Here is a 22,752-nt window from a genome sequence, read left to right on the forward strand (position 1 = left end):
TAAATCATAATGTCTATTCTTTGGTGGCCATGTCTAATGGTGTGAGTTGTGTCATTTGGCTTCGATATCGTGTACCAAACGCAATACCAGAAGCAGAAGAAGCAGAAGAGACACGTCTACTGATATCAGGTCGCTTTAAAGAAGACACATCCTCCTCCATGACAGAAGAAGAATCGTCTTCTGATAAATAAGAAATGGGTTGCAGTGGTGATGATGATGGTATCATGTTTGAATGAAGTCCAGAATTAAGAATTAGTGTATGTCCTGTAGATAATGAGACAGTGGGTGTCACTGAGTTGGTAGTATGGGGTAATAATGATTTGGAATAAGAAGGTTGCTTACTCATAGTAGGCTGATGTATAGATGTTGGCTGATTGGATGCAGGTCGAGGCGTTGTCTGTGGGGATAAAAGTTGCTTGGACGATCTACGACGTGGGCTGTTGCCAAATGAGAAAGATAGTTTTCGAATGGATTGGCGTAATCGTTCCATGATACTCATGTTTTCTATGGCTGCCATTTCTTCTTTGGGTTGTTGTTGTGTAAAATAAGGGCGTGGATCTGATTTACGAAGCCATTCTTGTGGATCAGCCAAGTCTGCAATTACCCAAGGGTGCACCTAAAGTGCTGTATTAGTTTAAGTCCAAGTCAGACTGTTACTTACTTTGACTTGATCGAGTGTAATTCTATCGTTTGGATTTTTTTCAAGCAATTTGACAAGTAAATCTTTAAGATCACTGTCTATATCAAACCCAATCTGTTCTTTAGAGGGAAATGTCAATGGTTGAGTAGGAATCGTATCAAACAGTTCAAATTCGGTAGCAGCAATAAAAGGACATTGACCAAAGACAAAACAATAGAGTGTTACACCCAATGCCCAGACATCAATGGCTTTTGATATACGTGGCTTTTTTGTAGATTCATTCGCATCACCCGCACAACACAATTCAGGTGCAAAAAAGGCAGGTGTGCCTGCTGTCTCTGCTAATTCTCGGTCTATTTTCTGCATCACTTGCTCATCTGCTGACTGCAGAAGATGTGCATTGTTCATGGCTAGTAACTCATTAAAATAAGATACACCAAAATCTGATATTTTAGCTATTCCTTCATGCGACAAAAGTAAATTTGCTGGTTTAATATCACGGTGAATGATGCCTAGTGCATGAAGATAGTCTAATCCACATACAATATCTCTAAAGATATGTCTTGCTTCATCTACTGTCATCACAGGCTTATCATGCTCATCTCTCCATTCAATCTCGCCACTTGCTGTGTACTCCAGTGCCATATAGATCTTTCGACTGGTAGGATCGTCAATGACTTCATATAAACGAACTACATTTGGATGACAGCATTTTGTCAAAATGGCAATTTCTCGTCTGATTTTATGCTCGTTTTCTTTTGAGACAGGTTCTGATCCACCTTGTGCTTGACTTCCTCTTAAAAGATGATAACCCATCTGTCTTCTTCTGTTCTTTTTATCCACGATTTTGATTGCCTTATTGTATGATGCTGAGTTATAAAACACATATTTTTACCTATCACTTACCACAAGTTCACTTGTATGCGTGTCTTGAGCTAGCTTCACTTTACCGTGAACACCTCTACCGATTTCTTGAAGTATAATGAAATTATTAATGATTTTATTGCCTGTTTCCAAGTCATAGTTCTTGACAAGTGTGTTTGTCAAAAGAACATCTCTGTAAGGGAATTTAGTTGTTTGGTCTATAGGTCTGATTGTGTCTAGCGTTTCACTTTCTTGTCGTTGCATATTCCAAAAAAAAAAAAAAGGGGGAGGGAGAATAGATTTTAGAAAAAAAAATAAAGGGAAAAGGAGAGAATAAACAGCAATGAAACAGTGCCAAAATATATAAAATAAAAGTGAAAGAAAAAAGGTCTTCTAAAATGGACATGTCGCTATACCAAATCAAAACAAAAAAAAATTCAAGTTCATACATTAGACAGAATATGAATTTTTTTGTTCATTAAACTAAAATACAAAGTAACAATAAGGATACTTTCTTTAAGAAAGGGAGTCAAAAGAGAGAGACAAAAAGACATCTGGACTTTAATTCCTTTATGCTTTTTCCGACAAAATACAGTTGTTTGTCTTTTTCTTTTTTTTTTATATTTTCTTCACTTTTTTTTTTTTTTACATATATATATATACTGCCATGAAAATAGATTGGATTTATTCATTCATTATTGGAACTTCATTCATATGTAAGGTGCATGCTTCATTACTTGTCATTGTAGAGTCTATTTATGCTATAATCTCCCGAAGATTTAAACTTGTCTCTTAGGCAACAAATGAAACCTATGCAGACCGCATTGCATCGTTTGGTCCCCGCTTATCGGAAAATGGAAAATTTGGCTATCTGATTGAACCTCAGGCAGACCCTACAGGCTGTAGAAAAGTAGATGCTCCATGTGATGAATGGATAGCTTTGGTTAAAAGAGGAGGTTGTTCATTTATTACTAAAGTAAGAAACATGCAAGAATCAGGTGCTATTGCTGTGGCTGTAGGTGATCCAGATCACCAATCAGGCTGGATAACCATGTATGCACCAGGTATAAAAAAAGAAGAAGAATACAATTGTATATATTGAATGACAAATGTAGGTGATACTTCAGATATCAAAATCCCAAGTATCTTTTTAGCCAAACATGAATACAGAACTCTGCTTTATTTGTCCAAGATTGTAGATACGCCCATGATGGTCATTCTGAAACTAGATCATTTTATCACTTGGTAAAAAAAAAAAAAAAAAATCAACAACCAGTCTTGATTAAAAAACTGACTGTATGTTAGGCCATTACTTGATATTTTAATGATTATCTTCATTTCTCCCAGTGTCATGATGATTTTTATTTATGTGACATGGCAATTACGACAAAAACAAAGGAAAAAACAACTAGTGGCACCTGTGGATCTTGTTTCCAAGTTGGATATTAAACATTTTGCATTAGAAAAGAGAAAAGAAAATGAAGCAGAAGAATGTGCTATCTGCTTAGAGAGTTATTTAAATGGAGAGCAATTAAGAGTATTACCTTGTAAACACGATTTTCATACAGTCTGTGTGGATGCTTGGTTAACCACACAAAAGAAATTTGTAAGTGACAAAATAAGGGAGGGTTGTACTTATTATTTTTATATAGTGTCCTATTTGTAAACGCGATATTACTTTTGTTGTTTAAATAAAAAAAAAGGGGGTATCCTTTTTTTTTTTTTGGTTTATTGCTCAATGGATGAATACGGGTTTGAATCTCGATTAAGACACTTGGAACATATTCTTGTTGGACAACATAATGCACAACTTCAAAAACTGACTCATGAGTCGATTTATAAACGACTCGAACTATTACAAAGAGAACTAAATACAGTCTACAAAGACAACAAACCTGTAAAAGAGTTTGTAACGAAATGTAGAGTTGCATCTATGAAACAAAAAAAGCAATGTGTCTTACTCTATATACACTAGATGATGTCCATTCAAAGATCTTGAATCCAACCACATCTACCTATAATATAGAAAGAGAGATTTTGGCACCCGACGTCAAGCTTGAATTGTTATTAGCTGCTCAAGAAGACTTGGAAAAGTTTGCTCAAGAAGTTAAACAAATCAAGGACTTAGAATATGTTGTCAATGGATCTGATTTTGATGGTAAGACTCATCAACAATTCTTTTCTTATTTATTTATTTATGCTTCACTAGTCATTGAAACACTCGGTCCTCAATTGGCTCCCTTGGAAGTGGCACATACAAACCAAGTCAAGGATCTCAATGAATTAACAAAGCACATTTCCCAATTTATGGAGCGCTATAATGGCACTGTAAGTAGTAACGAATAGAATGAATCCCTATTGACTTTTATAGATCAATACATTATCAGAAATATTCATACAGTGGGATAATATTCTGACAAATATGGAGACACATATCACTGCTCTTGAACATGAAAAGAAAGCAGCTAAATAATACCAATATTTTATTCCGTGGGAATCATGATGTTATCTATGCGGGGGAGAATTTTTTATTTTTTTCTATTCTTTTCTTTTTTTTTTTTTTTTTTATCATGATGGATAAGTTACCCTTTGAAGTAATTCTGCAGATATTGGATTATGTGCCTTTATCTTCATTTCAGTCACTTTATGCTGTATTTCCTCAAGTGAGAGTAGATGAAGCATTGGTCTATAAACTAAGAAACAACAAAACAAAGCCTTTGCTCAACTTGGTATCCACCAATCTTCATGAACTCGCTGCCAATACGACCAACAAAAGAAACGAGTCCTTTTTATCATTTTATTTTGCTTCTTATGATCCTATTCATCGGTTTATCTGGACTTTACCTGATTTTTCTAGTTCAAACCATTATTTTAGAGTCAAGGATGCTTATGTGTCTCATGGTAAGCTTGTTATTCGACCTTATGACAACAACAATCAGACCCTATTGGCTTCATTATGGGATATTAGAAAAAGCTTTCCCCCGACAAGAGCAGGTTCTTTTTCGGGTGCAAGTGAATATGTTCATGTCCAATCTAGAGAATTCACCTTACATCAATCTGGTTGTATCTTGGATTCATGTCTCATACCTTATCATATGGAGAAACAACAGATAGAATACAAAAGACAGGAAAATACAGTGCTCAAAAGGCCTCATTTACCACCCAATTACATTAGACAGATACCATTTACCAATCCATCTTTCATGCCTACTTATCCAGATCCTATCTGTGGCTTCTTTTTTGTGGAACGATTGGCTATCAGTATCCCCACTTTTCTTGATCTCTTTTGTTGTAAATAAAGCTTTTATTGTTATTGTTATTATTGTCATTATGTACAGTTTTTAAGAGTTTATTTCCTTTTGGGCTTCACCCTTCTTTTGTTGGACCTTATCAGAAGCTTCATTTGTGTTATCACCAGTCAGGGAATGAACAGCACCTTGAACAGCACCAGTCACTTGATCTTTCAAACCTTGGGCTAAAAAACAAACAAACATAAGTCTTGTTGGGCAAATCTACAATTTGACTTACCATAGCCAACAATATTGGCAGCAGCTTCATTGGCTTGACCTTGACCATGTTGAGTCTTTCCTTCAGCTTGAAGACGTTCATTACCAACAAGATTACCAGCAGTTTCTTTTACATTGCCAACTAATTGATCCTTTTTGGCATCAGAGCGAGAGGGGGCATTAAAAGACATTTTTATAATATTTGAATAATAATAACGAAAAAGAAAGTTTCAGGTCCCAATTATATATAGAGAGAAATTCATGATGTCATGGCAAGCATGAATTGGACTAAAAAAGGAAATATCCTACTTTACTTTCGTCATTCTGATATATGACGTTGTTACATATGAAAAGGTCTTTGTAGGTTGCATAAATCACAGAGATTATGTAATGATAGACTAGCAAAATACAGTATTTACTAGCACACTATATACGACAAGTAACTCAGATTTCAACTCAAGAGGTAGCTTGGTCAAATTGCAATGCAATGGTAATAGAACAGACCTTGGATTGGTATTGATTGAGAATTCAGAAAGAGAGAGAGAGAAGCCTCTGTCATGATGCAATTTCTAAATGTCAAGTATAGCTCAATGGTTTAAACAGTGTCACCAGAATTACAACAAAAGATGCTTTCATAAGGTATGTACTTGACAACATAGTTATCTTCAGTTAGAAGGTGTGATTGACTTAATTGAATCATATAAGAGGCATCCTGTCTATTAAAAAGGATACACTTTTTTCATCAAAAGTGTTTGCAAAAGTTTTTGATAAATGACTTAACCGATCAAAGAACAGACAAACACACAAAATTGAACAACCACATATAGGAGCTACAAAGCCTGTTTATACACGCAGAGATGCTCAAGATACCTACAGACTATGTTTAATAACATATAGGGTACATTTGAAGTTGATTTGAACCAAAGAAAGCGACTTGTAAAAATGGCCAAAACGACCATTCGACCAAAGGGTATTAGTCATGAAAGAAGCTCGTTTAACAACTTCTGATCTTCTTTTAAACGCTACAGGGCAAAAAATGAAGCTATAGACAAGCTTAAGTACTCAAGATGTGTGTTGGAGACTATAGTTTTGGATGAATGTGTTTGCGTAACAGTTGTACTATAAAAGTGGTATGATAAGAATGAAAAACCTCGAAAACGTTTTTGTCTATTCACCCAATATTTTAGTAGCAAAGCTGTTGCTCTCTTTATACCAATAGACTCGGCAAGCAAAGATATACAGCTTTTGTCACTACACCAAAGTCCAACAACCGCGTCTTTATACAGTTCTCAGCAAAAGCTCCATTTTTGTTGCGGCGACAAGAAGAATTGGAGCTGCCTTCCATTTCAATCTCTGATGCGAGCCACTCTGCGTATGCATGATGATGTTTTGATATCACTCAAGACGCGCAAAGTCAAAGGGCTTGCTTGTATATGTATTAGTAGAAACTTTAGAGAAGAGATTATATGACCTGTATAATACAAAAGTATTAATATATTTGCAATAGGAATTAGGACCAGAGGCTTCAAGAAGGACTGTAAAGTCTCAATTGTATGACATTTTGTGATAAGCCATTGCTGGGCCGATAGAATAATAAAACTGCCGCCTTTTTTTTTCTATTAAAAAGGATTGCTCACTTTAAGGCTTGATGAGACAATTATATGTTCACACAAAAATGAGAAGGCTTTCAAATAGACTTTGAATAGATGGATTGTGTCTTAAACTGAAAGAAGGAATCAGAGCGAGTAAAAACTACACAGGTTAATAAAACAAATAGACGCTGTACAATATCAATTTGAGTCACAGTTCTTTGATCTGAAAATTGGCTTAAAGACACCTTGTAGCGATGATGATTGAAAAAGAAGTAAAAAATCACTCAGCCTTATAAATCGACATTTTCATGCTAAATACAATTCCAATTCTTTTTTGAATATATTGATACTCGTTTGTTTAGGGTTATGTTGATGGTTAACAAGAACAAACATTTTGATTAGATTTACGGTTTCATTTAGATGACACTCTTCGGAGATTCAATAACAACAACCACAAAATGCATTGTCGAATCTTTTCTTTGTTTTTTCCTTTCTCTCTCTCTCTCCCAGAAAAAAAAGAAAGAAAGAAAAATGTCTTATATGACAAAAGACCAACTAGGTATATAGAGAAGCTATAAAAAAAACAAAAGCTAAAGTAGACTAGAAACTTATTTAAACGGTTTACCCAAGAACACAAGTAAAAAAGACCAACTCAAAAACCAACTTGTCTATCCTCCAACAATAGAAGACCAAGACTTGGGTTCTATTAGAGACCGTATGAGTCGGTTGCGTACAGCTACAGGCACTGTCTTGACAACCACACAAGCCATGACACCTGCGTTTCCCGAAACACCTAAACCTGCTATTCCTTCAAAACCCGTATTTTCAGGTGACGCGTTTGAAGCTTCTTTAACTCCCAAATCAAGAAGGTCTGTGATACAACCACCTCGAGTAGCACTAAAGCCATCTACAATCCATACCTCGTCTCCAACGCCTGTCACTAAACCCTCTCCGCCGGCTACTCCACCTATGCCTGTGGCAACACCTCCTCCTGCTGTACCCAATAGTCCTCGACCACCCAGGCCTTCTTCAGACAAGGTATCGATATTGAATCCCATATATGCTGGTCTTGATTGCCCTGGATGTCAGCAACCTATTAAGGGCTCAGTTGTCTCTGCCATGGATCGTATCTGGCATGCACACTGCTTTGTCTGTACTCAATGTAACAAGACGCTTGAGAATGAACAATATTTTGTGCATGATGATCAACCTTTTTGTGCTCAAGATTACAGAGTCTTGTTCAGTTTGCGTTGCGACCTATGCCATAAACCTATCGAACAAGTAAGTATGGTAGCAGAGAGAAAGAGAAGGCTTATATTCTATGAAGAGTGCTATTAGTGCGTTAGGCAAACATTATCATGAAGGTCATTTTTGTTGCACAGTCTGTGATATGCCTTTTGGGGATTACAGTGCATTTTTAGTACATGAAGGAAGACCCTATTGTCAGCAAGATTATATGAAAGTATGTGGTAAAAAGTGTAGTGGATGTGGTGAATATATTTCTGGAGAATACATCAATGCATTAGAACAACCATGGCATAAATCATGCTTTGTATGCACAGTAAGTCTTACTGTCAACATGCATATATACTGAATCCAATAGGAATGTAGACAACCTTTTACAGGTGGATCGTTTCTAGTCAGAGACAATAAGCCATATTGTGAAAAACATCCCAATAGACCTTCTGTATCCAGTGAAAGGAAGCCTTCTATCCCAACAGAAAAAAGACCATCCATGTCAACAGAAAGAAAGCCTTCTATCCCAACAGAGAGAAAGCCTTCTATCTCAACAGAAAGAGAACCTTTAGCAGACAAAAGACCTCCTGTACTTAAACCAAAACCAAGCATAAAATCTGATACCAAGTCCAACAAGACATGTCATCATTGTGGTGATATGATTGATGGTCCCTGTGCTTCTGCATTGGGTCATGATTACCATGTACATCATTTCCAATGCTCACAGTGTCAGCGTACTCTATCTTCCCGTGTGCCAGGTAAGAAATTAGATATGTAGAATGATGTTCACTTTGTTATAGGTATGTGGACAGCAGATCCACAGAATGAATTAGTATGTAAATTATGTGCATTCAATAAATAGTTTTTGTTTTATTCTATTGATATTCAGGTTTTAGTTCAAGTGTACGTGTACTAGGGTCATTTGTCCCCCTAGAACTCTTGGCCACTTTCTTCAACAATTGCGTAATAATATCACGGTTACGGTTATTCTTTCTGATACGTTTACGGAAATTATACAAGAATTCTTTAGTAGTCATTGTCTTGCCTCTTAAGGTCTCGACTACTTCACGCTCTGTAATCAATTCATCTTCATTGGTAACCTTGCGTTGTTTGTTGACTTCTGTACTAGGTGGTTCATCTGCACGACGCTTTTTACCAGCAGATGGGTCTGGAGTAGGACGCTGAGGAGGTGATTGTTGGCGTACAGGGGAAAGTGGTGAAGGAGACACGTCTCTTTCCTTCTTCATATAGATAGAAGGAGAACCAGGTCTGCCAATGGGTTTAGACATGCCTTCTTTTTTGATTTTGACAGGTGTCTTCTTTGGTAATGTAGGCTTGTTTAAGGCTGTTGCTTTCTTTTTAGGTGGTATGGGGGTTGATTTCTTTTCTTTATCAGAATCATTTTCATCTTCCTCATTGTCTGTCTCTAATTCTTCGGCCTATATAAAACGAATGTTAAATTGCTTTTTGTCAATGAGTAATAGTTACACTGGATGCATAAGGATCTCCTTCTTCTTCATCACTTTCATAAGCACGATTCTTCTCAAGATCGCGTACTAATTTACGCATTTGTTTGCCTTCTGAAGTCAGCTTGTTCATGTCATCAAGCGAAATGTCTTCTGCTTGTCCACCTGCTATTGAATAATCCTTGATTTCCTTCTTGACACGATCCTATGAGTTGTATTTTGTGTTAACTTGCTTCATTCATCCTGTGTGACCTTACTTTGCTGTCTTTGACTTCTTCGTCTTCTACTTCATGCTCTGCTGCCCCTTCTTCATCGTCTTGGAATACGTCATCAAAATCAAGATCATCCATATCAGAATCTTGTCTATTGGCTTCATCATCAGAACCAGCATGCTTTTCTTCATTATCTACAATCTTGAATTTATTACGCGGTGTTTCTTCAGGTTGTTCATTATCACGCTTCAACATCATCCATCGATTGCCATCACGCTTTTGTTGCTTTTTGATCTGCTCTTCTGCTTCTTCTAATGATAATGTCTTGAAGTTACGTTTGGGTTGGAACTTATACCATCTCTCGACAGGCATCACTTTGAATCCATTGTTCTATGTGTTCATGATGAATGAGAAGAAAGAGGGATAAAATGGACTTACAGTCAAGACAAAGAACATATAATCAGAACGTTGACCACCTTCCAGAGTACCCGTAAAACTATTTTGACCATCATAATCTTCTAAAATCCAAGGACGGTGTTCTTGCTCTTTAAGTTCTCTAGTATCTTCTTTGGCCATAAAGATTTGCTTAGTTCTTTTCTTAAAAAGCATCTTTTTGTTATGAGTAGCACCACCCATAGGCGCAATCAGGCTAATATCAGCACCTGTTCTAGGACCATGTTGTGTAGCATTAGTTTCAGTAAGTTCTTCCCCAGGTTTAGTGTTGCCATCAGCAACATTGGGTGTATTGTTGGTAGTAGCAGCAGCAGTAGCGGCAGCAGCAGCCGCATTAGCCGCATTCAAGTTTTGAATGTATTGTCTATAAGGAACATAGTTGGTTTCTTTACGATGAAGTTTGACAGGACGCGCAAATTCTTTAGGTTCAATACGTTTACTAGACTTGAAGTCCATCACATGGTTTTTGCCGCGTTGAGAAGTAGAAACAAGGACAAATTCATTATAGGAATTGTCTTGTTGCTGTTGCTGCTGTAACTGTTGTTGCTGTTGTTGTAATTGGTGTTGTTGAAGCATGCGTTGAGGACCAACACCTGGACGAACAGTACGAGCCATAGGCGTACCACGTCCTGCTGTGTTCTTTCCTTTAATAGTACGTGAAGTATTATAGATGGACATGATTAAAGAGAAAAAGAAGAAAAAAAAAATAAAAATAAAAAAATAGAGTGCGACTGTCTTATTAATTTCAGAAAATCAAAAATGATATCCATTATGGTGTATGTTCATGCTCAAAAAGGCGTTCATAACTTTATTGGATTGATGTAGATGAAAAAAAAAAGTTAAAAAAGACGAGTAGTTAAAGGAATTTACTATAAGAGAAAGTATTAGCAAACATACACACACACACGTTTATGGATAACTTACTTGCTTCATAGCATCCTTCTTACCCTTACGTTCAAGGATGGCAACACGAGACTTGTCCAACTTGAGCTTGGTAACAACAACCTTGGAAGGAGAGATACCAATAGGGGCAGTGGCACCGTTGACCTTTTCACGAGAGACACGGTCGATGTGGATAACCCACTTCTTACGGTAGACTTGAACAATCTTACCTTCACGACCCTTGTAGGTACCACGGACAACCATGACTTCGTCGTCCTTACGAACAGGAATAGAGCGGACACTGTGCTTTTCACGGAGTTCCTTGGAGAGAGGAGCACTCATGATGGTGCGACGAACATCGGAGGTAGCATTGAAGTGAGCCTTTCTGCTCTTTCTACGAGAGGAGCTAACGTCTATAAACAAATTAGTTATACTGTTGAGCTTTCTTTCGCTTTCTCTCTCTCTCTCTCTTTCTCTCTTTCTCTTTTTTTTTTTTGCTCTTCGTTATAGAATGTGAATCTCGAATAAAAAAACAAGTTGAAGTGTATGTATGTTGATGGCTGTCAAGGCATAAACATTCCATTTGGCAATCGTACTATAAGTTGTATCCACATACATACAATTCATCAACGAGTCTCGAATCGAAAATCCATCCATTCCAATATCCAAGATGTGCAGTGAATGACATTTACCAGCAGAGAACTTCATCTTTGTATAATATGTGATGGAGTGAAAAAGGAGGGATTTAATCGTTGCCTTACTTACTACTCAAGCAAATGCCCACTCTTTCTCCACTGTGATCTTTGCTCAGAAGTCAATTTGGCTTGGATGGTTCAATCTCCGGTCCGGACCGATGGATGGCCGAATTTAAAGTTGACAGGATACAAAGTATGGCATTTAGACTGCTAGGTGTTGTGTAAAAAAGAGGCAGCATCATTCCCAATCACTTTATACCACACTGTATGAATGCATTCAAAACTATATACTCTTTATATATATATATATTGGAGCAGTTTTCTGTACAATGATCAAGCAGTTCATTCATCACATGATTATTTCTAAAGGCCTTGAAGATTCGCCTTTCATATGAAAGACTATTTAAATGAACCATTCTTGTGAAGCCTATTGCTTCTTTTTATTAAGCAGAGCTTAATTAGGGGTTTGATGGAGAATGTTCCTTTTCATTAAGGTGACGTTGTTTTGTGTTCATTAACTCGATTTAATTTTTTTTTCTAGAGTAAAAATTCTTTCTTCTTTTTCTTTTCTCTTTTTGATATGAGTGTCGAGGAACAAATAAATAAAGCTAAAAGCTCACTAAGCACAGCCTTAGAAAGAGACAATACACAAGTAACGCGCTTTCATAAACAAAACAAAAGAATATTGAGTGCTTATCCTTTCGTCTTATAGGCGTGTTTAGAGATATTAGATACATTAAGCAAGATACAAGTGAGTGGTGAATTGCTCAAGGTAAAAACAAAACAAAACAAAACAAAAACACCAATGATTAATGTGAGAAAATAGAAAACAGATATTGGTAAAGTAATTGGAAAACTAAGAACGCATAAAGACCCAAAAGTATCTGTCAAAGCAAAAACAGTGGTCAAGAAATGGAAAGATGATGTCGTTCGCCAATCTTCTTCTCAACCACCTGCCAATAAGCCACCTTCTTTATCTGTCGAACCACCTAAGCGTATCTCACCTGCTTCTTCTCAAGCTTCTTCACCAAAAACACCTTCTTCTGTCGATGGTCCTCCTCGCACAATTAAATCCGACGAAGTGACTTTTAAATCCACAGGCAGTGTGCCTCGTAACAAGACCATTGAACTCGTGTATGCTTCCATTGGGTTTGGTAGTGGTGCAGGTAAGAAAGACAATGAGTAGCATAAAATTGTAATGCTGTCTATAGATTCCGAATTATTACTGAAGCGTGCTATTGCCATTGAAAAGACAATTTATTTGGAATTTGGTGATATCAATCAAGACTATAAAAACAAAGTACGTTCATTGGCGCTCAATTTAAAGAACAAGAGTAATCCTGGATTACGTGAAAGTGTTGTTAGTGGTGAATTAGCAGTAGAAAAATTATGCAAAATGAGTGTGGAAGCCATGGCATCAGAAGAAGCACAAGCGCGTGATCGTAAATTAGCTGAAGAAGCCCTGTTTAAGGCAAGAGGCGCTGAATCAGCACAGGCAGAAACAGACATGTTCAAATGTGGCAAATGTGGTGGTAGAAAGTGTACGTATTTCCAGATGCAAACTAGAAGTGCAGATGAACCTATGACAACATTTGTTACTTGTGTCAATTGTGGTAATCATTGGAAGTTTTGTTAGTATATATACATGAATAAAAATAGTGTATTTTTGTTCAAATCATGATTTGTATTTTTAAGAAAGGGAATATTTTTATTCAATGATAAAAAAATAATAAATTATTGTATTCTAAGTGTTGAAAAGCATTATCTAATGATAGTAAGTAAATAGACAAACAAGTTTAAAGACTTACTGGTTTTACAAAGGAGTTCCAATGGGAGAAGGTTCAACAATGCTAATTGGAAAAGAGTGAGTATTTGTTTACAGAGCCTAAAGATATATTTTGACTTACATTGGAGGAACTAAAAAGAAAAAGTTAGTAAACTAGAATTACCATAATCATGTAAACTTACCAATATTAACAATTTCAGTCTCGACAATGACCATAGTGCGGCTAAGGTCATACAAGTCGTTGAGAGCGAGGCCGGCTTCATATTCATGAACATCGAATATACCATTCTCGAGGTCCTTGTTCCATTCTTTGCCGCCCTTAGAGTGATCTTTTTCACCGCCCTTGTTCCATTCTTCACTACCCTTAGAGTGATCTTTTTCACCGCCCTTGTTCCATTCTTCACCACCCTTAGAGTAATCTTTTTCACCGCCCTTGTTCCATTTTTCACCGCCCTTGTTCCATTTTTCACCACCCTTAGAGTAGTCCTTGTTCCATTCGTCACCACCCTTAGAGTAGTCCTTGTTCCATTCGTCACCACCCTTAGAGTAGCCCTTGTTCCATTCGTCACCACCCTTAGAGTAGCCCTTGTTCCATTCGTCACCACCCTTAGAGTAGCCGCCCTTGTGGTAGTCTTCGTCACCACCCTTAGAGTAGCCGCCCTTGTGGTAGTCTTCGTCGCCGCCCTTATAGTAGCCGCCCTTGTGGTAGTCTTCGTCACCGCCCTTATAGTAGCCGCCCTTGTGGTAGTCTTCATCGTCACCCTTATAGTAGCCGCCCTTGTGGTAGTCTTCGTCACCGCCCTTATAGTAGCCGCCCTTGTGGTAGTCTTCGTCACCACCCTTAGAGTAGCCGCCCTTGTAATAATCATCGTCACCACCCTTAGAGTAGCCGCCCTTGTAATAATCATCGTCACCACCCTTAGAGTAGCCGCCCTTGTAATAATCATCGTCACCACCCTTAGAGTAGCCGCCCTTGTAATAATCATCGTCACCACCCTTAGAGTAGCCGCCCTTGTAATAATCATCGTCACCACCCTTAGAGTAGCCGCCCTTGTAATAATCATCGTCACCACCCTTAGAGTAGCCGCCCTTGTGGTAGTCTTCATCGTCACCCTTATAGTAGCCGCCCTTGTGGTAATCTTCATCATCCTTGCCCCACTTTTTATCGCCGTGCTTGTCATCATGCTTGTCATCATACTTGTCATCATACTTGTCATCATACTTGTCATCATGCTTGTCATCATCTTTGCCCCACTTCTTATCGCCGTGCTTGTCATCATGCTTGTCATCATGCTTGTCATCATGCTTGTCATCATCTTTGCCCCACTTCTTATCGCCGTGCTTGTCATCATGCTTGTCATCATCTTTGCCCCACTTCTTATCATCATGCTTGTCATCATCACTGTCGCTGTCGCTGCCACTATCGTGCTTGTCATCATCACTATCACTATCGCTGTCACTATCGTGATCCTTGTCCTTGTCGTCGTGCTTCTTGTTCTTGTAGAATTCAACCTTAGGGTTATCAATGACACGGATAGCAGCAGTACCGGCTTCATAGGGACCAGAGGCCTTGATAGTGATCTTGTGTTCACCCTTGCCTAATTCAAAGATACCCTTACTGAAACGATCGTCACTGAGGGCTTCTTCAGGAGTAGCAGCAAAGACTTCTTCATCCTTAACACGGTCAACTTCAGAGGTCTTGCCTAAAGAGACACCATTATCAAAGATTTCGAAAGCGTCACCACGGTTTTTGTAATCAGTGACTTGGATACGAGCAGTCTCATCGACATTGATGCTGAATGTTTCCTTGGCATCAATAGAATCGCCCTTCCAACGGAAAGTACTGAAGGCATCTGTCAAAGCAACAGGGGCAGAAACTTCTTCAGCGGCGAAATCAAGGGCTACAAAATCAGCGTTATCAGCATAGACTGTTGCGGCTAAAAGAGCAACAGCCGTAGAAATAGCAAGAATAGAACGCATGGTTACAAAGAAAAAAATAAAGGTAAAGAGAATAAGAATTAGTCAAAAAGCATGTTGCTTTATATCAACTTGAGAATGCGGTTGTTTTTTTCAGTCCAGTATGAAAGACGAGTTTCTTGACGATCCGCCTTGATTGAAATTGCTCTTAAATTGTTTTCATTCTTTGAAAAATTCTTGCAATACATGGCGATTTGTTTATACGCTGCTTTCGGAAATTGCCTTTGGAAATAGAAATGAAAATACAGTTTGAGAAAGCATATGAATAAAAAGAATAGTTACATAATGCCTTCATTAAGCAGGCTTTTTTTTTTTTTTTTTTTTTTTGGATGATAACAAGTCGTTCATTTTAAATGCAGATCATCAATGTACTCATACAAACAGTTACTTATTTTCTTATGTTAGGCATTTTATGCTCATTCTTGAATGCAATTTATCATTTACGATTGCATTGTGATATCCAATGTAAGCCATATTGAGCTTGTATTGAATTTTGGTGATGATTGTGTAACTGCAAATCAATTAGAATTTAACTTTCGCGTGAGTGAGCGAGTTGTGCGTGTTTTTTTATGAGTATCTCAGTCGAAAAACTAAAAAATGAGCTTGGCTCGCTAGAAGAAGGTATAAACGCAAAGCTTATTTTTATTTCAAAAAAAAACCCCCCCTGATCACTATCTAGTTCAAGATGAAACTATTCTTGAGCCTGTGAACTGCTTAAACAATCTTTTGAATCAACAAGAAAAGACTTGGGAATCGGGAACAACAGCCTGTAAAGCTTTAGCTGATGCTTTAAGAACAGGTACGATAACAAACAAACAAAAATCCGAGTTGAAATAAACATGGTGTATAGCCTCTCTCCGTACACCCTTAGGAGAAGCTGGTATCATTGAAAGCCTATCAAATCTTTTGAAAAGTGCTTCTGGAAACCAGCCAGAATTTCAGATTCAGGCACTTCGAGTGCTGGGAAACCTTTGCTTTGATCATGGTAAGCCTATCTTGAGCGAACTTTCATGACTAACATCGAGTGATAGAGGCAAATAGAAAGCATGTCAAGGCTGCTGGTATTGTTTCTCTTGTTGCTTCTTATTTGAACAGTCAACGACCTGACTTGATCCGTACGATTTGTGGATTTTACTTGAACAGTAGCATGGACTATGGTATATTTGTGATGATAGATATATGAAATGCTTATGAAAGTTATCTATAGCTTCTATTCAAAATGAGATTGCTGAATGTGGTGCAGCAAAAAGTCTTGTTGATCTCATTCAACCTGATAAAGAAGACGATGGATCTATCACAATGGCACTCAAGATTATAGACAATTTGGTAGCAGAAGGTATAGAGTATAGTAAAGAGAAAGGTGCTGATTGCCATTTGAATAGAAAATGCACGTAAAATCATTGCCACTCCTTTAACTGTCAAGACGTACATCATTATGATTGAGCACTTATATAAATCAGAGGACTATATCGACGATTTAGACAATTTGGAAAACCTTACAGATACTCTGTTACAATTGATTATGGACGATGGTAAACAAATAATTCAATATTCATATGCTAAAGAAACGGCGGTCTAGACAATCTTCAGAATGAAATTATAAACTTGAACTCTTTGGACATGCTGCTGGATCTGCTTGAGAATTCAGAAATTGAGCTAGAGGATAAACAAGACAAGGAAAAGCTTGAGGAGATTCGCAAGACAATCAATAAAATAGTTGTTTATGCAACTTCAACAGATTCCAAAATGCAAGAATTATACAATAATCAGCATGTTTTATCCAGATTCTTATCTATGGCAACAAGTAAATCTGAAGTCGCACATCAATGTGCTGTCTATGCATTAGGAAATCTTGCTAGATCAGGTAAGTTTTGTTGCATTCCTGAAATTAAACAAATACAAACACAATTTTATTCTTTTTTTTTTTTTTTTATAGATCAGAATTGTACCGAATTAGTTGAAAAATACAATCTGTCGAAAACCTTACTTGATTTGTATCAAAACACAGAAAACGCTACATTCCAATATGCTATCTCGGGTTGTTTAAAGCATCTATGTCTTCCTATGCATAACAAATCTATCATCGGAACTGAAGGTTGCATTCGTATCTTGTCTCCTACACTCGAAGAGTCCAAAGATATGCTCAAGAGAAACCAATTCTTGACTATCGGCATTATCAAGTTATTGTGTACCGGAAATTGTAAGTATTATTTGACAATGTTTGAGGCAGTGCTTAATTATTGATAGACGAGAATTGTAAAAGAGTAATTCAAGAAAACAACACACTCTCACTTGTGACCTCGTTTATCAGACGTGTAGATGATGTTGCAGCCAAGAGTGAAGCAACACGTATCTTAACCAATTTGATCAAGATTGTTTGGGTTCAAGCAGACAACACAGAACTGAAATCTAAGGTGATTGAAGCACATATTATTGAGCCTATTATTGAGCTTATTCAAACATCCACTTTTCCTATTTTGAAAAATGATGGTATTATGGCACTCACATTGATTTTCTCTGATGTTGATTCCAAATTTGGGTGGGACAAAGGTATGCATGAATTGCACGCTTATAGCTCGATATACTGACTTTTAGGGCAATAGCTTTGCCATTGGTGATTGCAGAACCTCTTACAGATGCAATTGTTGAATCTGATGAAAACCCTTCTCAAGAAGTGCCTGAAAAGAGATCATTCTTACAAGTATTAATTGATGATATTTGCCTACAGCGTAATGAATTACCAGTCCAGATTAAATGTAATGCATGTGTATTGCTTGTGAAAATAGTTGAAGCAGCTAAATCAGGTAAGCCACATAAAGCAATGGCGAATGTGTTTATTTATCTTGGTTTTATAGTTCAAAGCCAAGAAGACATTGTCACAACTATCAAATCCTCTTCGTTGAATCAACTTAAACAAATTCAAAGTGGAACTGAATTGGACAGATACGTACATGCATTAACAAAAGCATTAGAGAAATGAATAAAAACAGTCAAGTGTTAAGTTTATTGAGTAAATATTTAAGGGGCAGATGGATTGTTGATACCGCTTAGTACATTACCTTGGGTAGCAGGGAACAGATAGATTTCGTTAACAGTTTCACCATAGTAGTATAAGTAATTGGGGTTACTACTTTCTTGGAATAGATGGCATCGATCCGATGGCGTGCTAGGCAAAGTTCCACCACTAGGGTAACAGAAACAAGCATAAAGATTGTTGCTGTTTTGACGAACACGGTACTGAAGACCTGCGATAGGAAGGTTCCGTCTTTGACAAACAGCTGCACAATCAGAGTATGAGAATGGAGTACCACGCTGTTGTACTGGAGTTCTTGTGTCTGCCTTAAAACATCTTGGAATAGGTGAAGATGGGACGGTTACAGTTACAGAAACGGTTTCCGTAATTGTATCTGGTCCTGCGATTGTGATCGTTTCTTTTTCTGTGACTGTGTCCAATTCTGTGACTGTGATCATTTCTTGTTCTGTGACTGTGATCATTTCTTGTTCTGTGACTGTGACCATTTCTTTTTCTGTGACTGTGGCTATTTCTTTTATTGTGATCGTTTCTGTTACTCTATCAATAATAATAATGCCTTGACCCTCATCGTCTTTGAAATCCTCCTCAAGATAGCGACCATCACCTTGGTTCTTCTTGTAAAAAGCAACATTAGGACGCTCCATTGATTGGATAGAAGCAGAATTAAATTCAGCATTATCTAATGCAGCAACGAAGGAAGACAACAGCATAACAGCTGCTGGGATAGCACAAGTCAAACGCATATTGATTGTTATGTGCTTTCAGTCGAAGCAGAAGAAGAGGCTATAAATACAGAAAAAAAAGCCGTTTGAGTATCTCATCATGTGAAAAAAGATAACATTCCCTTTGATAATTATCAAAGCAACCAAGAAGCGTAGATTTGTCAACATTTCTTTTAGATATTCAAACTTTATCCACATTCCATAGACACATTAAAGAATTTAACGTTCTAGAAGAGCTAGAAGCTGTCGAGGAAGAACAAAAAAATAAATTAGACTATACTGAATTAGACTCTTTGATGGCGTTTCATGTCATACATGGCGCGTCTTAGAGTCATTTATGTAAGATGATGACATTATTTTGGTAGTACAGGAAAACACTGGACCTTCTTCTTCTAGCATAATCTATCACAATGAAGTTTCCTAAAATGTTGAAAAGGAAAACAATGCAGATTTTATAAATCTCTTTTCTATGTTATTTATTCATCAAACGTTGCGTAATTATATAGTCTAAATCAATGAAAGATATTGTCTTTAGTGATATAAGACAAATATACCGTAGACTCAAGTTAGTCGTGATTATTTAAGATCTGCCAAATTGGTGGAATCAATAACAAATGACACATTTGGCAATGCAAGATAATACAAACCCAGACGCCTTCTTTTATGTTTATCTTCTTGTTTTGATCGCTCTCTTCCTCTCTTTTTTTAGTTTTAATAGTAGTAGTAATAGATTTAGAAATGTCTTCGAGTGATAAAGAATCTTTAGGTGGTTGGATTCTCGGCTGGTTTAGTTCTTCTGATAAGAAAAAAGACGAAGAAAATCAGCCTATCAATAACGATCAACAAGAAACAAATTATTCCAGGAACCAACAAACATTGTCATCACTTCGCTCGCATAAACAGCAAAATCCTTCTTCATCAAATGAACGTCCAAATAGAAATAGTGCTGCAACACTAATACGCACAGACACTGAGTCCTATCTCGACGCACCAATGACACAGAAAAAACAACAAGAGGATGGTGCACTTCGTAGAAAAGTAACCCGAAGACTCCAATTGACAAATAACAATCTCGTGATTGACTGTCCTATTCCAGACAGACTATTAGGCGCCTTAAGTTTTACTGATCAAGACTACGATGAATTTTCGCAACTAAGATATACTGCAGCGACTTGCGAACCTGATCATTTTGAATCTGAAGGTTATACGCTCAGGCCAAAAATATACGATCGTGAAACAGAACTGTTTATAGTCATGACAATGTATAATGTAAAGTATGCAATGTGATACGATATTCAACAACTTACATGACATCTATGTTAGGAAGATGAAGTTTTGTTTACTCGTACAATGCATGGCGTGATGAAAAACATTGCACATCTCTGCAGCTTAAAGAAGAATCCAGTGTGGGGTCCAGATGGATGGAAAAAAGTAGTCGTTTGTATCGTAGCAGATGGTAGAAAGATAGTTAATAAGCGAGTACTGAATGTTCTTGCTTCAATGGGTGTGTATCAGGCAGGAATTGCAAAGAATGTAGTTGATGACAAACCAGTAAAAGCACATATATACGAGGTATACCACGACTTTATTTCACACAAAGAAATGCTCATCTTGCTTTTAGTACACTACACAGATTTCTATTGATTCTGACATGAACATAAAAGGCTCAGACAAGGTAAAGCATAAAAATTAATTTGACTTGGTTCTCAAGTAGATGTATAGGGAATCGTGCCAGTACAGATCATGTTTTGTTTAAAAGAAAAGAACGCAAAAAAGATCAATTCACATCGTTGGTTCTTTAATGCATTTGGCCCTATCATTAAGCCCAATGTATGCATCTTACTTGATGTTGGTACAAGGCCTGGTAACAGTAGTATTTATCAACTCTGGAAAGCGTTCCATAGAAATTCTTTGGTAGGCGGCGCTTGTGGTGAAATCCGAGTCATGCTGGGCACTGCTTGCTGTCAACTCCTAAATCCATTAGTGGCTGCGCAAAACTTTGAATACAAAATGTCAAATATTCTCGACAAACCTTTAGAAAGCGTATTTGGTTACATAAGTGTACTTCCCGGCGCTTTTTCGGCTTATCGATATGCTGCATTAAAAAACGATATCAATGGACATGGGCCACTTGAAAAATATTTTATTGGAGAAGACCTTCATGGTAGTAGTAAGAACACAAGCATCCAAAAGACAGGCTTGTTTGAAGCAAACATGTACCTAGCTGAAGATAGAATCCTATGCTTTGAGTTAGTGGCAAAAAAGGACGAAAGATGGTTATTACAATACGTAGACAGTGCTTTTGGAGAGACAGATGTACCAAATCAGTTACCAGAATTTATCTCCCAGAGAAGAAGATGGATGAATGGTTCCTTTTTTGCGGGCGTATATGGCTTAATTCACTTCCGCAAGATTTGGAGCAGTGGGCATGGATTCAGTCGTACCTTTCTGCTGATGATAGAAGGAGTTTACAATGTGATCAGTTTAGTTTTCAGTTGGTTTGCTGTGGTAAGCATTCATTCTTTTTTTGCCCTTATATTTGACCTATTGTATCTAGGGAAATTTCTTTATTGCTTTTTATTTCATTACAAAAAGTCTTTCAGATCCTAGTGTAGATCCATTTGGAAACGGATGGGGGGCTAGAATATTTGACTTTTTTAAATATGCGTATGCTTTTTTGCTCTTTGTAGTATTCATTTGCTCCATGGGCAACAGACCGCAAGGGTAATGTATCGAATATGTTGCTGTATACCAAGACTAATATCTCTAGTAGATCAAAATATCTCTTCATGATCTGCCTTGTTGGATTTGCTTTTATTATGTGCTATATGCTGTTTTGTTCTTCTTGGCTGATCTACAAAGGAATTCAATTAGCTGCAGAAAGATATCAATGGACTTATGATACTTCAACGAACTTTATGATAGCAATGGATGATCCAGGTCTAAGAAATATGGTGATTTCTCTCTCTTCCACTTATGGTATTTATTTTGTCTCAAGTTGTCTCCATCGCCAACCATTTCATATGTTTACAAGCTTCTTGCAATATTTGCTGCTTATGCCAGGCTATGTTAACATACTTAATATTTATTCTTTCTGTAATACTCACGATGTCAGGTAAATAAGTTCCTTTTTTTTTTTTTTTTTTTTTTTTTTTTTTTTTTTTGCTAAATACAAATGATAGTTGGGGAACAAAAGGTGACAATTCAATTGCCAAAGATTTGGGTGTAGTCAAGGTATCCGAGAAAGAAAAAGGAGTAAAGACAGCAGAAATCGAACTACCTGCAGATCAGCATGACATTAATTGCCAATACGATGAAGCTTTATTTGCTTTGGATGAAAAGCCCAGAAGAGATGAGGTAATTTATGAAATAGCTTATTTGGCGAATCTAAACATCTTGTTAGGAGAGTGGCAATTCATTAACAAAAGATGATTATTATCGTTCTTTTAGAACTCATTTAGTCTTGGCTTGGATTGCTTGTAATGCATTACTCGTTATTTTTATCACAGCTTCTGATTACCAATCGATATTCAGCGAATCAGTTGGCGTAACGTACATGACAATTTTACTATGGGTCAACTTTGGCCTAGGACTATTTCGATTTTTAGGTTCTTTTATATTTCTTATCCTGAGCATCTTTACATCAGGATAAATAAACATCAGCGATACGCATGAAAATGAACTTGT

At 37.1% G+C, this 22,752-nt stretch overlaps 13 protein-coding genes across 13 annotated transcripts; 7 read left to right on the forward strand and 6 right to left on the reverse strand.

The window, feature by feature from the left end:
• Positions 1-13: 13 nt before the first annotated feature.
• On the reverse strand, positions 14-1,768 carry B0P05DRAFT_470075 (kinase-like domain-containing protein; the record flags this gene model as incomplete). The annotated part of the gene is made up of 3 exons (XM_051574534.1): positions 14-616; positions 662-1,495; positions 1,547-1,768. 3 exons carry the CDS (start codon positions 1,766-1,768, stop codon positions 14-16), a joined length of 1,659 nt encoding a protein of 552 aa, XP_051434957.1.
• A 403-nt stretch (positions 1,769-2,171) lies between these two features.
• On the forward strand, positions 2,172-3,195 carry B0P05DRAFT_586986 (uncharacterized protein; the record flags this gene model as incomplete). Its single annotated transcript, XM_051582549.1, has 5 exons — positions 2,172-2,249; positions 2,301-2,568; positions 2,620-2,749; positions 2,810-3,110; positions 3,157-3,195. 5 exons carry the CDS (start codon positions 2,172-2,174, stop codon positions 3,193-3,195), a joined length of 816 nt encoding a protein of 271 aa, XP_051434958.1.
• Positions 3,196-3,197: 2 nt separating this feature from the next.
• Positions 3,198-4,026, forward strand: B0P05DRAFT_540979 (uncharacterized protein). The gene is made up of 4 exons (XM_051578124.1): positions 3,198-3,423; positions 3,480-3,662; positions 3,714-3,832; positions 3,876-4,026. Exons 1-4 carry the CDS (start codon positions 3,243-3,245, stop codon positions 3,975-3,977), a joined length of 585 nt encoding a protein of 194 aa, XP_051434959.1. The 5' UTR covers positions 3,198-3,242; the 3' UTR covers positions 3,978-4,026.
• A 48-nt stretch (positions 4,027-4,074) lies between these two features.
• Positions 4,075-4,803, forward strand: B0P05DRAFT_586988 (uncharacterized protein; the record flags this gene model as incomplete). Its single annotated transcript, XM_051582550.1, has 1 exon — positions 4,075-4,803. The coding sequence occupies one exon, from the start codon at positions 4,075-4,077 to the stop codon at positions 4,801-4,803; it is 729 nt and encodes a 242-aa protein (XP_051434960.1).
• On the reverse strand, positions 4,792-5,223 carry B0P05DRAFT_540985 (uncharacterized protein). Its single transcript, XM_051578125.1, has 2 exons — positions 5,033-5,223; positions 4,792-4,979 (listed from the first exon to the last, which is right to left on the reverse strand). Exons 1-2 carry the CDS (start codon positions 5,199-5,201, stop codon positions 4,846-4,848), a joined length of 303 nt encoding a protein of 100 aa, XP_051434961.1. The 5' UTR covers positions 5,202-5,223; the 3' UTR covers positions 4,792-4,845.
• A 1,885-nt stretch (positions 5,224-7,108) lies between these two features.
• Positions 7,109-8,688, forward strand: B0P05DRAFT_540992 (uncharacterized protein). The gene is made up of 4 exons (XM_051578126.1): positions 7,109-7,161; positions 7,207-7,883; positions 7,930-8,163; positions 8,206-8,688. Exons 1-4 carry the CDS (start codon positions 7,134-7,136, stop codon positions 8,614-8,616), a joined length of 1,350 nt encoding a protein of 449 aa, XP_051434962.1. The 5' UTR covers positions 7,109-7,133; the 3' UTR covers positions 8,617-8,688.
• A 25-nt stretch (positions 8,689-8,713) lies between these two features.
• Positions 8,714-10,647, reverse strand: B0P05DRAFT_586991 (uncharacterized protein; the record flags this gene model as incomplete). The annotated part of the gene is made up of 4 exons (XM_051582551.1): positions 8,714-9,277; positions 9,327-9,509; positions 9,562-9,906; positions 9,955-10,647. The coding sequence occupies 4 exons, from the start codon at positions 10,645-10,647 to the stop codon at positions 8,714-8,716; spliced, it is 1,785 nt and encodes a 594-aa protein (XP_051434963.1).
• Positions 10,648-10,746: 99 nt separating this feature from the next.
• B0P05DRAFT_490807 (translation protein SH3-like domain-containing protein) lies at positions 10,747-11,935 on the reverse strand. The gene is made up of 3 exons (XM_051575317.1): positions 11,544-11,935; positions 10,894-11,264; positions 10,747-10,838 (listed from the first exon to the last, which is right to left on the reverse strand). The coding sequence occupies exons 1-3, from the start codon at positions 11,557-11,559 to the stop codon at positions 10,836-10,838; spliced, it is 390 nt and encodes a 129-aa protein (XP_051434964.1). The 5' UTR covers positions 11,560-11,935; the 3' UTR covers positions 10,747-10,835.
• A 61-nt stretch (positions 11,936-11,996) lies between these two features.
• On the forward strand, positions 11,997-13,256 carry B0P05DRAFT_540999 (transcription elongation factor S-II). Its single transcript, XM_051578127.1, has 5 exons — positions 11,997-12,040; positions 12,088-12,198; positions 12,259-12,318; positions 12,373-12,712; positions 12,758-13,256. Exons 1-5 carry the CDS (start codon positions 12,023-12,025, stop codon positions 13,180-13,182), a joined length of 954 nt encoding a protein of 317 aa, XP_051434965.1. The 5' UTR covers positions 11,997-12,022; the 3' UTR covers positions 13,183-13,256.
• On the reverse strand, positions 13,250-15,612 carry B0P05DRAFT_85181 (uncharacterized protein). Its single transcript, XM_051583879.1, has 6 exons — positions 14,588-15,612; positions 14,367-14,490; positions 13,515-13,977; positions 13,454-13,463; positions 13,355-13,396; positions 13,250-13,311 (listed from the first exon to the last, which is right to left on the reverse strand). Exons 1-5 carry the CDS (start codon positions 15,310-15,312, stop codon positions 13,360-13,362), a joined length of 1,359 nt encoding a protein of 452 aa, XP_051434966.1. The 5' UTR covers positions 15,313-15,612; the 3' UTR covers positions 13,250-13,311; positions 13,355-13,359.
• Positions 15,613-15,874: 262 nt separating this feature from the next.
• Positions 15,875-18,297, forward strand: B0P05DRAFT_541007 (armadillo-type protein). Its single transcript, XM_051578128.1, has 10 exons — positions 15,875-15,930; positions 15,989-16,108; positions 16,160-16,294; positions 16,341-16,466; positions 16,517-16,645; positions 16,692-16,841; positions 16,889-17,173; positions 17,246-17,509; positions 17,557-17,859; positions 17,913-18,297. The coding sequence occupies exons 1-10, from the start codon at positions 15,879-15,881 to the stop codon at positions 18,287-18,289; spliced, it is 1,941 nt and encodes a 646-aa protein (XP_051434967.1). The 5' UTR covers positions 15,875-15,878; the 3' UTR covers positions 18,290-18,297.
• On the reverse strand, positions 18,298-19,415 carry B0P05DRAFT_541011 (uncharacterized protein). Its single transcript, XM_051578129.1, has one exon. It carries the CDS (start codon positions 19,084-19,086, stop codon positions 18,328-18,330), a length of 759 nt encoding a protein of 252 aa, XP_051434968.1. The 5' UTR covers positions 19,087-19,415; the 3' UTR covers positions 18,298-18,327.
• A 56-nt stretch (positions 19,416-19,471) lies between these two features.
• B0P05DRAFT_85384 (chitin synthase 1) lies at positions 19,472-22,748 on the forward strand. The gene is made up of 8 exons (XM_051583880.1): positions 19,472-20,334; positions 20,389-20,637; positions 20,687-20,740; positions 20,788-21,573; positions 21,623-21,789; positions 21,839-22,180; positions 22,248-22,422; positions 22,469-22,748. Exons 1-8 carry the CDS (start codon positions 19,804-19,806, stop codon positions 22,715-22,717), a joined length of 2,553 nt encoding a protein of 850 aa, XP_051434969.1. The 5' UTR covers positions 19,472-19,803; the 3' UTR covers positions 22,718-22,748.
• The last annotated feature ends 4 nt before the right edge of the window (positions 22,749-22,752 follow it).

Source organism: Gilbertella persicaria (assembly GCF_025201335.1).
Source record: "Gilbertella persicaria strain CBS 190.32 chromosome Unknown B0P05scaffold_19, whole genome shotgun sequence".
Lineage (NCBI taxonomy): Eukaryota > Fungi > Mucoromycota > Mucoromycetes > Mucorales > Choanephoraceae > Gilbertella > Gilbertella persicaria.

What these genes read in the sequence shown, in the direction of transcription:
- B0P05DRAFT_541011 (XM_051578129.1), bottom strand. Translation starts at nt 19,086, where the DNA reads ATGCGTTTGACTTGTGCTATCCCAGCAGCTGTTATGCTGTTGTCTTCC.
- B0P05DRAFT_540999 (XM_051578127.1), top strand. An exon ending in TGAGTGGTGAATTGCTCAAG is followed by an intron (nt 12,319 to 12,372) that starts GTAAAAACAAAA and finishes GTGAGAAAATAG; the next exon opens with AAAACAGATATTGGTAAAGT. An exon ending in TGGGTTTGGTAGTGGTGCAG is followed by an intron (nt 12,713 to 12,757) that starts GTAAGAAAGACA and finishes TGCTGTCTATAG; the next exon opens with ATTCCGAATTATTACTGAAG.
- B0P05DRAFT_540992 (XM_051578126.1), top strand. Translation starts at nt 7,134, where the DNA reads ATGTCTTATATGACAAAAGACCAACTAG. An exon ending in GCCATAAACCTATCGAACAA is followed by an intron (nt 7,884 to 7,929) that starts GTAAGTATGGTA and finishes TATTCTATGAAG; the next exon opens with AGTGCTATTAGTGCGTTAGG. An exon ending in AATCATGCTTTGTATGCACA is followed by an intron (nt 8,164 to 8,205) that starts GTAAGTCTTACT and finishes TGAATCCAATAG; the next exon opens with GAATGTAGACAACCTTTTAC.
- B0P05DRAFT_540979 (XM_051578124.1), top strand. Translation starts at nt 3,243, where the DNA reads ATGGATGAATACGGGTTTGAATCTCGATTAAGACACTTGGAACATATT. An exon ending in AAAAGAGTTTGTAACGAAAT is followed by an intron (nt 3,424 to 3,479) that starts GTAGAGTTGCAT and finishes TATATACACTAG; the next exon opens with ATGATGTCCATTCAAAGATC. An exon ending in CAATGGATCTGATTTTGATG is followed by an intron (nt 3,663 to 3,713) that starts GTAAGACTCATC and finishes ATGCTTCACTAG; the next exon opens with TCATTGAAACACTCGGTCCT.
- B0P05DRAFT_85384 (XM_051583880.1), top strand. Translation starts at nt 19,804, where the DNA reads ATGTCTTCGAGTGATAAAGAATCTTTAGGTGGTTGGATTCTCGGCTGG. An exon ending in TAAAAGCACATATATACGAG is followed by an intron (nt 20,638 to 20,686) that starts GTATACCACGAC and finishes TCTTGCTTTTAG; the next exon opens with TACACTACACAGATTTCTAT. An exon ending in AAAAGCCCAGAAGAGATGAG is followed by an intron (nt 22,423 to 22,468) that starts GTAATTTATGAA and finishes ACATCTTGTTAG; the next exon opens with GAGAGTGGCAATTCATTAAC.
- B0P05DRAFT_541007 (XM_051578128.1), top strand. Translation starts at nt 15,879, where the DNA reads ATGAGTATCTCAGTCGAAAAACTAAAAAATGAGCTTGGCTCGCTAGAA. An exon ending in GCTTGGCTCGCTAGAAGAAG is followed by an intron (nt 15,931 to 15,988) that starts GTATAAACGCAA and finishes ATCACTATCTAG; the next exon opens with TTCAAGATGAAACTATTCTT. An exon ending in ACAATTGATTATGGACGATG is followed by an intron (nt 16,842 to 16,888) that starts GTAAACAAATAA and finishes ACGGCGGTCTAG; the next exon opens with ACAATCTTCAGAATGAAATT.
- B0P05DRAFT_85181 (XM_051583879.1), bottom strand. Translation starts at nt 15,312, where the DNA reads ATGCGTTCTATTCTTGCTATTTCTACGGCTGTTGCTCTTTTAGCCGCA. An exon ending in GACAAGCACGGCGATAAGAA is followed by an intron (nt 14,491 to 14,587) that starts GTGGGGCAAAGA and finishes GGCGATAAAAAG; the next exon opens with TGGGGCAAGGATGATGAAGA. An exon ending in CAAGGGCGGCTACTCTAAGG is followed by an intron (nt 13,978 to 14,366) that starts GTGGTGACGATG and finishes GGCTACTCTAAG; the next exon opens with GGTGGTGACGAAGACTACCA.
- B0P05DRAFT_540985 (XM_051578125.1), bottom strand. Translation starts at nt 5,201, where the DNA reads ATGTCTTTTAATGCCCCCTCTCGCTCTGATGCCAAAAAGGATCAATTA. An exon ending in TGCCAATATTGTTGGCTATG is followed by an intron (nt 4,980 to 5,032) that starts GTAAGTCAAATT and finishes TTTGTTTTTTAG; the next exon opens with CCCAAGGTTTGAAAGATCAA.